Source organism: Mchenga conophoros, linkage group LG22 (assembly GCF_057382185.1).
Source record: "Mchenga conophoros isolate Kocher_MC1m ecotype Shallow Benthic linkage group LG22, M_conophoros_male_GT1.1, whole genome shotgun sequence".
NCBI lineage: Eukaryota > Metazoa > Chordata > Actinopteri > Cichliformes > Cichlidae > Mchenga > Mchenga conophoros.
In genome coordinates this window covers 2,759,813-2,773,913 of record NC_140546.1, presented here as the reverse complement: position 1 = coordinate 2,773,913, position 14,101 = coordinate 2,759,813, and the positions used below count along the sequence as shown (strand labels likewise).

Below are 14,101 nucleotides of genomic sequence, written 5' to 3'. Positions count from 1 at the left end.
TGGTGAGCACCATCACTTCTCAGAAAGAGAGTTCCTGTTTTTGTTATGTGACGGCTGTGTGCAGGCAAGAAAAGGACCCAAGGTGCAGACTCCAGAGACAAACGTAAACTGAAACAGCTTTGATGCTGAACTCAAACAGAACAAACGTAAGAATCCAAATAACTTACACAGGCAGACAAAACACACAGCAAATTAAACGGTAGATCACGACAATGACAAACTGCAACACAGGGCTTAAATACATCGAGGGAGCAATCAGGGAATGGACAACAGGAGGGAAACACAGCTGGGGCAAATCAGAACTGATGAGAGGAGACAACACTGAGATAAGATAGAGACCTTCAAAGTAAAACAGGAAACACATAACACAGACTGAACAAAGACACAGACTCACAGGCAGGCACTACAGAGGGAACAGAGACGTGGGACCAGGGCAGACAGACACTGACTGGACACGGGGATATAGCAACTAAGGATTACACAGAGACAAACCATAAGACATGACTCTAACAAAAACCCAAAGACTAGAAATTATAAATAATATAATAAACTCAAAAGACCCTGGGTCAACGACCCAGGCATCCTAGCAGTATCCCCCCCCCCCCAAAGGGCTGGCTCCCAGACAGCCCAAACCAACACCAAAACAAAAAACAACCCAACCAGGGTGGGCGGTGGGGGAAACAGGAAGGAGGGCTCGAAACAAACCAAACACAAGGAGCCAGAAACAAAAAAAACTGTAAACACTGGAGCCGGGAAAGCAACAGATCAAAAATAGGCTCACGACAGGCGCAGGCGGCCAGGAAAAACAGGTCACAAAAAGTTCAGGGGGGCGGCCCGGAGGCTGACGGCCCAAGATCCCAGAAAACAGTTCAGGGGGCCGGGCAGGCGGGAGGCACCAGCGACAACGGAGCAGGTCAGGAGGCCGGCCGGGCTGGAGGCACCGGTGGCGACGTAGGTCAGGGGGCCGTCCATGACGTCCAGTCATCGGCCTGGAAAGCGGTCAGACAGGACGTGCAGGACGAGCAGGCTGAGACGGCACGGAGACCTCAGGCGCAAACGAAGCTAGGCGGAGCGAGGCAGGACCAGGCGACGCCGAAGGCGAAGACACGGAGGCAGGACCAGGCGGAGCTGAAGACTCGGAGGCTGGGCCAGGCGAGGGTGGAGCTGCAGTCGACGGCGTGGGTTGCTGGATGGGCCCCTCGGACCCTCCAGCGGAGACAGAAGGCTGGACGGGCCCCTCGGACCCTCCAGCAGGAGACAAACAAAGGCTGGACGGGCCCATCGGACCCTCCAGCGGAGACAGAAGGCTGGACGGGCCCCTCGGACCCTCCAGCAGGAACAGATGGCTGAAGCGGTCCCCCGGACTCTTCAGCGGGGACAAAAGGCTGAGTGGGCCACTCAGAGTCTCCAGTGGAGACTGAAGATGGCTGGAGCGGTTCTCCAGAACCCCAGTAGGACCAACAGATGAAGGCCGGACGGGCCCCTCGGACCCTCCAGCAGGACCAGGTTGCAGAACAGATGACTGGAAAACTAAACAATCCAAAGAAGCAACTTGGCTAACAGTCTCTGTATTAGCTGGCTCAGGTGAAACAGATTCCTCCGAGTGAAACACACTGTTACTCACAGTGGGTGTGATGTCAGAATGTCCAGAGTCAGAATGCTCAAATGGAGCATGCGATAAACAGTCACCGTCTCCCCCGAGAGGAGTTTGCTCAACAGTTCTGGAGTGGCGGCGGCCTGAACGCCGTTTCCTTCAGGATGAGGAAACAGGAACCGGTGGAGAAAAAGAGACCTCCTCCTCATCCTCCGACCACATAGCCGCCAGGAAAAAGGCAGGCGAACGAGAACTCAGCTGGTGTGGGGAGGGAGAGGAAGTCCGTGGCAATGTTGAGACAGGAGGAGAGTGTGTGTTGTCCTGGGGCAGCGGTGGGGAAGATGTAGTGAGTGAGAGAGCAGGCTCACCAGGTCTGACTTGCTCTCTCCAGGCAGTTATGGTGTTCCCCAACTTAGTGTCCTTAGCAAACTGGCTAAGCCGGGGGTTATATCGAATGATGGCCTCCACTGCACTCAGCCCAACTGCCATGGTCCTTAAATCCGGGGACTGGGCGATGCGGTCGAGCAGGCTCACCATCCGCTCCATCTCAGTGTTGTACTCCGAGGAAAAAGAGTCTGCGGGGTCCATGTTCTGGTCGCGATCTTCTGTTATGTGATGGCTGTGTGCAGGCAAGAAAAGGACCCAAGGTGCAGACTCCAGAGACAAACATAAACTGAAACAGCTTTGATGCTGAACTCAAACAGAACAAACGTAAGAATCCAAATAACTTACACAGGCAGACAAAACACACAGCAAAATAAACGGTAGATGGCGACAATGACAAACTGAAACACAGGGCTTAAATACATCGAGGGAGCAATCAGGGAATGGACAACAGGAGGGAGACACAGCTGGGGCAAATCAGAACTGATGAGAGGAGACAACACTGAGATAAGATAGAGACCTTCAAAGTAAAACAGGAAACACATAACACAGACTGAACAAAGACACAGACTCACAGGCAGGCACTACAGAGGGAACAGAGACGTGGGACCAGGGCAGACAGACACTGACTGGACACGGGGATATAGCAACTAAGGATTACACAGAGACAAACCATAAGACATGACTCTAACAAAAACCCAAAGACTAGAAGTTATAAATAATATAATAAACTCAAAAAACCCTGGGTCAACGACCCAGGCATCCTAACACTTTTGGGTGGAGTCTTTCTGTGTGGAGGCTCATGGTCCTGGTCTGTGAGCCAGCGTTTGTGTTTGACGTCTGATTCTGGTTCTAGTTCATTTCATGTTCTGAGGTGAAGTTTTGGTCATGATTGTTGTGTCTCTGTTTGTGTCCCAGGTCTTAGTTTGTTATCTAGCCTCAGGTTTTCTGTTATCATCCCTCCTCTGTGTCCCCGCCCTCTTCCTGTGTTAGTATCTCTCTGTGAAGTCAGTCTTGTCTCCATGCTGATTGGCCTGTTCCCCAGTCGTGTCTCTGTGTTTCTGCTGTTTCCTGTTTTACTCTGACAGTCTCTCGTCCTGTGTGCATCTTGTTTAGTTTTGCTTCCTGGTCTCGTTAGTTTGATTATGTTCAGCTTTGTTCCCACCTGTGATCTGTTCCCTTGTGTTTCTTCTCACAGCCTCCTTCATTCCCTCCAGCTGTGTGTTCGTCTGTTTAGTATTTCTTGGTCTAGTTTTGGTGTTTTGTAGTCAGTAATAATTGTCTTTAAGTTTGGTTTCTGTCTCCGACTCCCACATTTTATCTGCTATCCTACCTTGCCTCACACGGCGGTACATGACAGGAGATCTCGAGCACTAAAATAAAGCAGCAGACTCCGACCTACAAGTGGCAGCAAGTAGCCGTTTCCTTTCTTGAGGAAAAGCTGAAGTGGAAGCGTTGGCTCACCCCTGGTAGGAGCACATTTTCAGTGGTACTCACCGGGCTCTAAGGGGTCCTCAAAGACGCCGTGTTCGTCCACCTGCTGCCCCGCCTGCACCTGATGCTCTGCAGCTGAAAGTGGGCATCATCCACCCATCTCTGGTTGCTCACGGTTGTTGATCAGCCTCTCCGCTGCCCGCTCATTGGCCTGCCTCCTCATAAGCTCTTCCACCTCGATCCTCAAAGAGTTTCCTGTCTGGGGCCATCAGAGGCTCAATTATCCGGTTTCCCTTTTTCCTTCACCAAGAAGAAAAAAGTGCAGATTTCCTTCTCACGTGGAGCAACAACCTATCACCAGCTGCCGACTCCACCTGGATGATGCCGTTTTGCTCGCCGGAGATTTTACGGGCCGGCTCATCACAGGCTCCTCAGCTGGAATGATGTTGCATCAGCAGCTCCAAACTCTCCTGTTTCCTCAGGCCGGAGGAGACGACGCTCCTACTATCCTCCCTCTGTGAGTAAAACTGACGATTAGACTCTGCTCTTTGTTCCCACCTGTGGTCTGTTCCCTTATTGTTTGTATTCATTGTCTGCATTCCCTTGTGTTGCTTGTTGTTGGGTCTGAACATACGACCCTGCTGGATTCAGACCACGAGAGACTGCAAACACAACACAAGAGCCACTGGTACGGTTTGCTTGCAAGGGGAGATTGCCTCCCAGAACTGACACAAGCTCCCTGTAGCCAACTCCAAACTCCCCTCGCAGCCTTTTATTCAGAGAACACACACTGTGAATGTGTTTGTATGTGTGTGTGTGTCTCTGTATACGTGACTTCCTGCTACACAACATCTGTTTACAACCGTTTAACAACATCCCTATTCATAAAAGGGTCATCTCCCCCCACCCTGTATATGGCTTAACCCCCTTAATGCTCCCCCATATACAAACATAGATGAGCCCATGAAGGACAGGAAGTGGACGTTCCCGAGCAAATAAGCAAACCAGACTCTTTACATGGAATGTGCCTGCAGTTGAACACTATAGCTGTAGCCTCCCCCACCATCCTACATGCAGGGAGGAGAACAGAAACAAGGATATCTTCAATCATGCAGTTTAAACAAGGTTCACAATTCGAAGCACAACAATGACAATTTTTAACAAAGTCACTCCAACACTTGTCATGATCTCCCTCATCCCTCCAGCTGAGTGTTCCAGTTAGTGTTTCCTGGTTTACTTGTCATGCTTTTGTAATCAAGAACACCATAACTAGCGCAGCAGCCAGACCCTGAACTTCAGCAGGTAACTGATGAGCAGTCAGGCTGCAGCCTCCGTCTCCACCTGTTCATGCTTCTATGATAGAATCACTGGGTAGACCCAGAACAAGCTGGAGAAATTAGATCTCTTGGCTGGCCTGGGAACACCTTGATGTTCCCTTGGATAAGCTGGAGGAGGTGTAACTTCCGAGTATCCTGAGTCCTCTGAGTTATCCAGCCAAGCCCCAGCAGGGCTCCTGTCTGCCTCCAAGTCTCCAGAGAAACTCTGCCTTTGCAGCCAATCTTCAAAGCAGCCCCTTCACAGTTAGCAACACGTCCGACCTCCAGAGACGTTCTTTCATCTCCTCCGTTTTCATACTGTCCACATGTTCTGAGCCTCTTCTCCTCTCTGCTTCCGGGCCAACCCCACCATTGTTTTTGTTCTTTTACGTTTCTGCTCTCTGGTTTTCATTTTAGTTCTGGGTAAAAATCTTCTTACCGACTGCTGTTACCGTCAAATCTGAGCTTCTCTTGGTCGACTCTAAATCAACATTATCCAGAACCAACAGTTTCTCTATAACGATCAATAACTAGCCGGTCTCCGTTTCTTCCTCTGTGAAAAGTTTGGGTATCATCCTCGACAGTACTCTATCGTTCAGTTCACACATTAATGATGTTACTCAGTCTGCATATTTTCAATTGTGCAACATTAATCGTCTCCGTCCTTTCCTCACTCCACATGCCGCTGCCGTTCTTGTTCACAGTGTTGTTACTGCTCGGATCGATTACTGTGATTCATTTCTTTTTGGTCTTACTCAAAAATCCATTAATGAGCTTTAATGTGTCCAGAACTCTGCTGCTCGTATCATCACCAGGACCCCTTCTATAGATCTCATCACTCCCAGTTAGATATCACATCAATGTCAAAATACTTTTGTACACATTTAAGGCTGTTCATCATCTATCTCTGATGATGATCCCGTCTCGGTGTCTTAGATCTCCTTCTTCTCTTTCTCTCTCTAGCCCCGCCCCCTGTCTTGCCACCGTGGCTTTCAGCTGCTCTGCTCCTCGACTCTGGAGTTCACGACCTCCTGATTTAAGAAATATCTCTTCCTTCTCTCTCTTTAAGTCTAGACAAAAACTCACTGGTTCAAAATAGCTAATGTGTCTGGGGGTGGGCGTCCGGGTACACACCGGCTCACTCCTTGGCGGCCGCTTGTCGGGGCCTGGGGCCTGGGGCTCGCTCGGGCCCCTTTGGAGGTGGGGTGCCCCCGGCCTCTCGGCCTAGGGCTCGGTCACTCAGGCGCAGCTGGGGGCCGGCGGAGCTCACGGGCGCGTCACTGCAACTCCCCCTGACTTCTGCTCCGCGGCTGCTGGGCGAGCCCTCATCTGGGACTCTCCTCAGCTCTTACTGGGACAGTGGCGCGGCTGCCCCTCTGTTGGTCTTCCATGGTCTCTTGTGTTCTGGGGGCCTCTGGATGTCTGGAGTTTTGATCTCCTCCATACCCGCTTCACACCCTGGAGGACGGGGCTGTGGCCCCCCCACACTCCCTAGCAGATCATTACATGGAGAAACCTTTGGAATGCAAGCATGCTGATCCACACAGGTATGCACACATGGGTATTCACAGACGCGGACTAAAGCTTTCTTGGCTGCTGCCTCAAAGCACACTGTGCGCTGTCTATCTTGCGTGCTGCACAATATCGTTTATTATTTAGTAAATACTGATATCTATGACTAGCTAGTTTATTGTGATGGTGCTTTGTTTTCTCTATTATTATGTTGCTCTTTGTTGTTTGCTGTCTCCTCTGTTTGTTTTTTTTGTTTGTTTTTTTTTTTTCTCCATACAGGTGACCCAGGAGTTCTTTTTTTTCCCCTCTCTTCCCCCCCCTTCTCACCGTCTCTTCTCCCCTTTGGTTTTCTTTCTTTCTCTCCCCCTCTCTCTCTCATTCATTCCCCCTGTCCTATTTATTTAAAAAAAAAAAAAAAAAAAAAAAAAAATGACAAAGGATGAACTGAAGCTCTGCCATCACGTAATGTCGCATACTGCTGTTTCTGATGTCATTTAGAAAAAAAAAAAAAAAAAAAAAAAAAAAAAAAGAACACAAGAGCCACTGGTACGGTTTGCTTGCAAGGGGAGATTGCCTCCCAGAACTGACACAAGCTCCCTGTAGCCAACTCCAAACTCCCCTCACAGCCTTTTATTCAGAGAACACACACTGTGAATGTGTTTGTATGTGTGTGTGTGTCTGTATACGTGACTTCCTGCTACACAACATATGTTTACAACCGTTTAACAACATCGCTATTCATAAAAGGGTCATCTCCCCCCACCCTGTATATGGCTTAACCCCCTTAATGCTCCACCATATACAAGCATACACTCAGAAAAATTATGGTTCTTAAATGGTTCTTCAGATGTCTTCATGGTTCTCTAAAGAACCATCATACGTCAAAGGACCTTTTTATTTTGTTGATGGTTCTTCAGCTATTACAAATGGTTCTTTAAAGAACAAAAGGTTCTTCATCCTTAGCAATCTAAGTTTGATGGTGTAAATGGCATAAATATTTATTCACTATAACAAAGCTGTGAATTATACTGTGTGTTTTCTTTGTGTGCATGTGTGTGCGAAGGGAGAGGGCGGGATACCTGGCAATTACCCTTTAAGAGAAGATGGTAGGAAACTGAATATTCAAATAAAAGTTAGAAATATCTGCTAAAAATATACTGGTGGCAGGGGTGGGGGGCCAAAGCCTAAAGACCCTAACCCCCCCCACACACACACCCCTAACCCCGTAAACCCATTAGGAATATGGTGAGTTAACAAACAGTAGACACAATACACACATTCAAATACTGTACTTTAGTTTAAAATTTTAATAAAGCATTACTATTTTCTACTCCAAGGCATTACTTTTGAGATTATTATATATTTTTGAAAATATAGCATAATGATAATACTAGTTATTGTAAACTTTACAAACCACCCAGCAGTATGTAAAGTCAAATTATAAAATACAAGTAAATAACAATTTCAGAACAGAATGTCAGTGTAATGAACACACTTCGTTTTGACAAAGCGCACAGCTTAGGTAAATGATCTGAGTAGTTGTTCATCACTGAGCAATTTGTTAATATGTGTTTCGAGCCAAATAAATGACAGGGAGAGAGAGAGTGACGTCAGAACACGTCATACTATAACCTCCCGGGAGCGGACGGAGGGGGTCAGTCGTTGGGATGCGCATGCGCAGACAGAGTGTGCGAGCGGCGGGCCTTGACCTTTGGGGGGAAAAAAACTCACGGACGGTGACAGCGAAACGGATAACAGTCTTCAGTACCTGCTGGACTTTGAAGCTGTGGATTCTGGGACTGTTAGAAAAGGTAAAACATTTTCATTAAAACCTTATTACTGTTTTGTTTTTGTTACTCGTCATTGTAGATGGCTGTTAATGTGCTAACAGTAGCGATTAGCTAGATACGTTAGCCGTTGAGGTCAGCGCAATTTAGTATCCGGTATACAGAAACTGTTTTCCTAACAAAACCACTGTTATAATTAAGTGAAGCTGCTCCCAGCTAATTTGAACCTTTGGCTTCTAAAATATGCGGTTCAATTGCGTGCTGCGTACATAACCTAATGTCAGCTAGACCGAAATTAAAATTTTATATATTGTTAAAGTCACTAAAATGGCGCCTGAAGCCTGTTGTGAGCTCTGTGTCTGCTCTAGAAACTCTGAAATTCTGTAGATCTGAGCCGTACATTAAATACTCACATGAACCTGTACTTTGAATTCTGTATGAGCTGTATAAAATACAGCTATGCATAAGAGTTTTGAATGAATAATTAGATTAGATAACTCTTTATTGTCTAATCGAATTATATAGAAATGAATAGAAATGTGACATGAGAAGGTGTGTCTTTGACTGTTCCTGCATAACTTAGTTTCGGACTAGTTGACAAGTTATGCTCCGGTCATTTGATGTTTCCAAGCTAATGTTCTTTTGTAATATAGTTAATTTTTTTGTATATTTCATTTATCCACCATCATACATACAAGCTAAGAAGAGGTCGTTATACTAACAAGAGGTATCAACGCTGGGCCAAAGTTCAGCACATGGTTAAAGTTTGTAATCCAGCCAGGGTGTAAATATCACTCAGCAGCCAGAGCTGAAGCAGGTAGCATCAACACATAAATCTACTCTACCCGGCTTAAATCACAAGAGCACCTCTGACCAAAAAGCTGTAGATTTTTCTTGTTTGCACAAATTAATCCAGATTCACATTAATTGTGTTCACAGCTCCAACAAAATGAGGAAGAGGAGGGGGAGAAACACAATTAGGTTGAATTACAATTGGATGGAAGGCGAGGACAAGGAGAAGGAAGCTTAGGATGAGGAGGAAGAGAAGCAGCAGGAGCATCTTTAGGGATCCCTATGATGTCATTGAGGTTTGTTTCATTAATATGGTCCTCTCACAAAGAAAGATGACTTGTTTTAGTTCACGTACTTCCTGTATTAAATAGTGATGTGCAAAATGTTGTGAAAAACCATAGAGCAGGCACGTATAGTGCATCTGCAGGTAAATAAACATCAAATCTCTAAGACAGACTGAAATCTGTATATTTATCACCCTTATGATAAAACCCACGTCAGCCATTGGTTTATGGACTTTGTATTTTTCTAGCCTCAGCATCTGCTTTATTGCTGTTGCTATGTTGGGACCATATTAGGATGAGGGATTAGAATCTGGAGTCATGCACACTATTGTTTCATTTAGTGTGTATCCATAAGATTCGTACAGCAGACCCAAGTTGTGCCTTGAAAACAGGAAAGTCGTCTGCATAGAGGAGAACTGTAATAGCAGGCTTGTACAAAGTGAGGCTTTTTGCACTCGTTTTACTTCTGTCACCCTTTTTGATGCAGATTTCACTTGAAATCAGGCAAGAACTGGACTTATTTTTATAATGTGTTCTTGTGAATTGATTGTGTATCGCATATGTTTGATTTGACTTTCTGCAAGACAACAATCGTCCACTGGCCAAAAAAGTTTTCCAAATACCTCCACGTGATCAAGCCTGGATTTAGAAAAGTATAGCAAAAAAAATCTGCACCTCCTGCTTCAGATGCAATTTGTGTTTCTGTGTTCAGAGGCAGCGGCGAGAGGGGAGACCTCGGCTCATCCAGCTGGAGAGACTGACCAGGAGGAGTCGAACATTAACTCAGCTCTTCCAGGGCACCCTGCAGACTCGGCTGCTGGCATCGACGAGGGATGACGTGAACGCCAAACTGGAGTCCATCACAGGTCAACTGCAGGTATGCGAGTCAGACCTTATGAGGAGGGTTTCACTTTTCTCTCTTCTTTATAACTGACTCTTTTCTCTCTCTTTCAGCTCCTTGTCTCAGAGTGGGAGGGATTTGAAGCACAAAGGGAGGAGCTTGTCGTTTGGTTGGCTGATATGGATGTCCGCCTGAGTGAGGTTGACCAGCTGACAGGAAGCACCAGTGAAAAACTGAAACAACTGCAGGTGTGGGCTTGTTTTGATATGACATATATTTGATATGAAACATACGTCAGAGAGATTATCCTAAACTGGACTAACAAAGGACCATGAGTACAACATGAAAAGTACATTACATAGCGTAAGGCTGAAGTTCATTGATCATTTTAATCATAAACTTGTTGTTGAAATATTTTTACTGGACATGCAAACATCTGCTGATGAAAATGTGTTGATTTAATGGTCTGTTATGAAGCTATTTCTAATGTGTTTTATCACTTTCTGATGTTTTATTAATTAAACAATACATGTATTATTTGTTGTGTTATCTGTAGATATAGTATTTATATATATTTATTTATAGTATAGCCAATATATTTAATTATTACTGTTTAAAACACTAATATGTGACATGTATTAGTAGTGATGTTGTGCTGAGGGTTAAAATGCCTTTTTGTCTTTTGGTTACTACAAAATGACAATAAACCATTAATATATGTCTATGCTGTGCTCGTATTTATTTTACCCTACTCAAATTCAATTTATGATGCATTTTATTTTGAAAGATTTAAAATGGTTCTTTAAAATGGTTCTTTTAAAAGAACCATTTTTAAAAAGGTTCTTTGAAAAACCATTAAAGGTGCCCCAAAGAACCATTTCTTGATGGTTCTTTGGGGCACCTTTAAAGGTTCTTCAATGAACCACTGAAAGAAATGGTTCTTCAAAGAACCATTGTTTGAAAGGTTCTTTGTGGCACCAAAAAAGGTTCTTCTATGGCATCAGTCTAAAGAACCACTTTTGGTTCCAGTTGGCACCTTTATTTTTCTGAGTGTAGGTGAGTCCATGAAGGGCAGGAAGTGGACGTTCCCGAGCAAATAAGGAAACCAGAATCTTTACCTGGAATGTGCCTGCAGTTGAACACTATAGCTGTAGCCTCCCCCACCATCCTACATGCAGGGAGGAGAACAGAAACAAGAATATCTTCAATCATGCAGTTTAAACAAGGTTCACAATTCGAAGCACAACAATGACAATTTTTAACAAAGTCACTCCAACACTTGTCATGATCTCCCTCATCCCTCCAGCAGTGTGTTCTAGTTAGTGTTTCCTGGTTTACTTGTGGTGCTTTTGTAATCAAGAACACCATAACTAGCGCAGCAGCCAGACCCTGAACTTCAGCAGGTAACTGATGAGCAGTCAGGCTGCAGCCTCCGTCTCCACCTGTTCATGCTTCTATGATAGAATCACTGGATAGACCAAGAACAAGCTGGAGAAATTAGATCTCTTGGCTGGCCTGGGAACACCTTGATGTTCCCTTGGATAAGCTGGAGGAGGTGTAACTTCCGAGTATCCTGAGTCCTCTGAGTTATCCAGCCAAGCCCCAGCAGGGCTCCTGTCTGCCTCCAAGTCTCCAGAGAAACTCTGCCTTTGCAGCCAATCTTCAAAGCAGCCCCTCCACTGTTAGCAACACGTCCGTCCCCCAGAGACATTCTTTCATCTCCTCCGTTTTCATACTGTCCACATGTTCTGAGCCTCTTCTCCTCTCTGCTTCCGGGCCAACCCCACCATTGTTTTTGTTCTTTTACGTTTCTGCTCTCTGGTTTTCATTTTAGTTCTGGGTAAAAATCTTCTTACCGACTGCTGTTACCGTCAAATCTGAGCTTCTCTTGGTCGACTCTAAATCAACATTATCCAGAACCAACAGTTTCTCTATAACGATCAATAACTCGCCGGTCTCTGTTTCTTCCTCTGTGAAAAGTTTGGGTATCATCCTCGACAGTACTCTATCGTTCAGTTCACACATTAATGATGTTACTCAGTCTGCATATTTTCAATTGTGCAACATTAGTTGTCTCTGTCCTTTCCTCACTCCACATGCCGCTGACATTCTTGTTCACAGTGTTGTTACTGCTCGGATCGATTACTGTGATTCATTTCTTTTTGGTCTTACTCAAAAATCCATTAATGAGCTTTAATGTGTCCAGAACTCTGCTGCTCGTATCATCACCAGGACCCCTTCTATAGATCTCATCACTCCCAGTTAGATATCACATCATTGTCAAAATACTTTTGTACACATTTAAGGCTGTTCATCATCTATCTCTGATGATGATCCCGTCTCGGTGTCTTAGATCTCCTTCTTCTCTCTCTCTAGCCCCTCCCCCTGTCTTGCCACCGTGGCTTTCAGCTGCTCTTCTCCTCAACTCTGGAATTCACGACCTCCTGATTTAGTGTTGATGCATGTGTGTTCTAAGGTGCAATTAAAACCCAGGAGGGCATGGAGCTACCTGCCAAGGAGCAGCAGGTAAGCGCATAGTCCCTCCTGATAGCCCTCAATGTCTAAGTGTATTTAAAATTGAGAGGTGGGCAACGACGCCAGGGGTGAGGTGTACACCCTGATGGTGATTTGGACTCCGTGATTGTGCCCACCCCCAAGATCCTATATGTATGTGTAATGAGAGTGTGAATAATGTGAATGTCTAAGTTGTGGGATAAAATTGAGGCAGAGGCAGAAGGGGACGGGGGAGGGGGGGTAGCCTCCTCTGCACCCTGGTGACATACCCCTACTCCAAGGCCTGCATGTGTGGGTGGTTGTGGTGGAGCGGGAAGAGGGAGACAGCTGGAGATGGGGAGGGAAGGAAGGGAGGGGCAGGTAACCCCTCCCTGGGGCCAGCTCCCCCGCTGACCCCAGTAGGCACTCCCATACTCCGCGACCCGCCAGGGAAAGGGGGCCCAGGCCCAACCAGACCGGGGCCCAGTGCAGCAGCGCCCCCCGGCCTCACAGAGCCCGGGACAGTCCACCCAACCCCACCACAGAGAAAACTGCACCCACCCCACCATCCACTCATCTTCCAGACTACATAAGACAGTAAACGCCCAGGCTGAGATCTTCCTCCACCTCTCCTGTATCTCCCCCTCCTGCAGAGGGAGCTCCTGAGGAGAGGAAAGCTCCTGCAAGATGTGACAATCTCCCCCACCAGTTGAAGAGCCCCCCAGGTGGCTCGACGCACCGGCGGCACCCTGCTCCAGGGCCGGGCCCCCATGCACCCACCCGCCCACAACCCCGGCAACACACCAACCAGGACCCAAGCCCCCAAGGCCCGGCCCGGGCCCCAGCCCAGAGACGGAGCACCCCCAGAACCTCACGCCCATCCCGGACCCACCCAGGGGCAGCCAGGCTACCAGGTCAGTAACCCACGTCCGTCAGCACAGACCCTCCCCTAGCCCCGCTGCACGCAGCCGCGAGGAAACAGTCACCTGAGAGCCAACAGAGCCCCTAACCGGACATGACCGCTACCCCGGGTTGAGCCCCCCAAGGAAGTTGCCTCCGAGGAACCCCCCGACGCCCCAAGCCTGTCCCTACCCCCACACCAATCACAACAGTGAAGGCGGGACCAAACTATGACCCCCCACCCCCACTAGGTGATGGAGCTGATCAAAGGAGCCCAGAGCAATTGATCTGATGTGGTGGCAGAGGCTGTATCAAGACTAATGTAATCTAATAGATAATTTCTATATTGGTTAGAATTAAGATTATTTTTATTTTTCCAGTTCATGAGGACTGTTTTCTTGGCTATGCATAGGGCAGTGAAGATCATATGGGCTATATTCTTTTCTGAAGTGACATTATCTAAGCTGCCCAACAAACACACTAAGGGGGAAGTTGGAATGTTACATTTCAGACATTTTGATAAGTCTTCACATATCTCGCGCCAAAACTTCTGAACTGGTGGACAGAACCAAAGAGCGTGGATATAATTGTCTGGTGTATTGTCTGGTGGTCGACTCTAAATCAACATTATCCAGAACCAACAGTTTCTCTATAACGATCAATAACTCGCCGGTCTCTGTTTCTTCCTCTGTGAAAAGTTTGGGTATCATCCTCGACAGTACTCTATCGTTCAGTTCACACATTATTAATGTTACTCAGTCTGC

At 46.6% G+C, this 14,101-nt stretch overlaps 1 protein-coding gene across 1 annotated transcript; it reads left to right on the top strand.

Moving 5' to 3' along the window:
- Positions 1 to 7,933: 7,933 nt before the first annotated feature.
- LOC146548522 (nesprin-1-like) lies at positions 7,934 to 10,587 on the top strand. Its single transcript, XM_085261364.1, has 4 exons — positions 7,934 to 8,051; positions 8,967 to 9,115; positions 9,816 to 9,980; positions 10,058 to 10,587. The coding sequence occupies exons 2-4, from the start codon at positions 9,059 to 9,061 to the stop codon at positions 10,223 to 10,225; spliced, it is 390 nt and encodes a 129-aa protein (XP_085117490.1). The 5' UTR covers positions 7,934 to 8,051; positions 8,967 to 9,058; the 3' UTR covers positions 10,226 to 10,587.
- The last annotated feature ends 3,514 nt before the right edge of the window (positions 10,588 to 14,101 follow it).

Coding starts and splice junctions, on each gene's coding strand:
- LOC146548522 (XM_085261364.1), top strand. CDS start 9,059: ATGAGGAGGAAGAGAAGCAGCAGGAGCATCTTTAGGGATCCCTATGAT. Junction 9,116..9,815: donor ATCCCTATGATGTCATTGAG/GTTTGTTTCATT, acceptor TTCTGTGTTCAG/AGGCAGCGGCGAGAGGGGAG. Junction 9,981..10,057: donor CCATCACAGGTCAACTGCAG/GTATGCGAGTCA, acceptor TCTCTCTTTCAG/CTCCTTGTCTCAGAGTGGGA.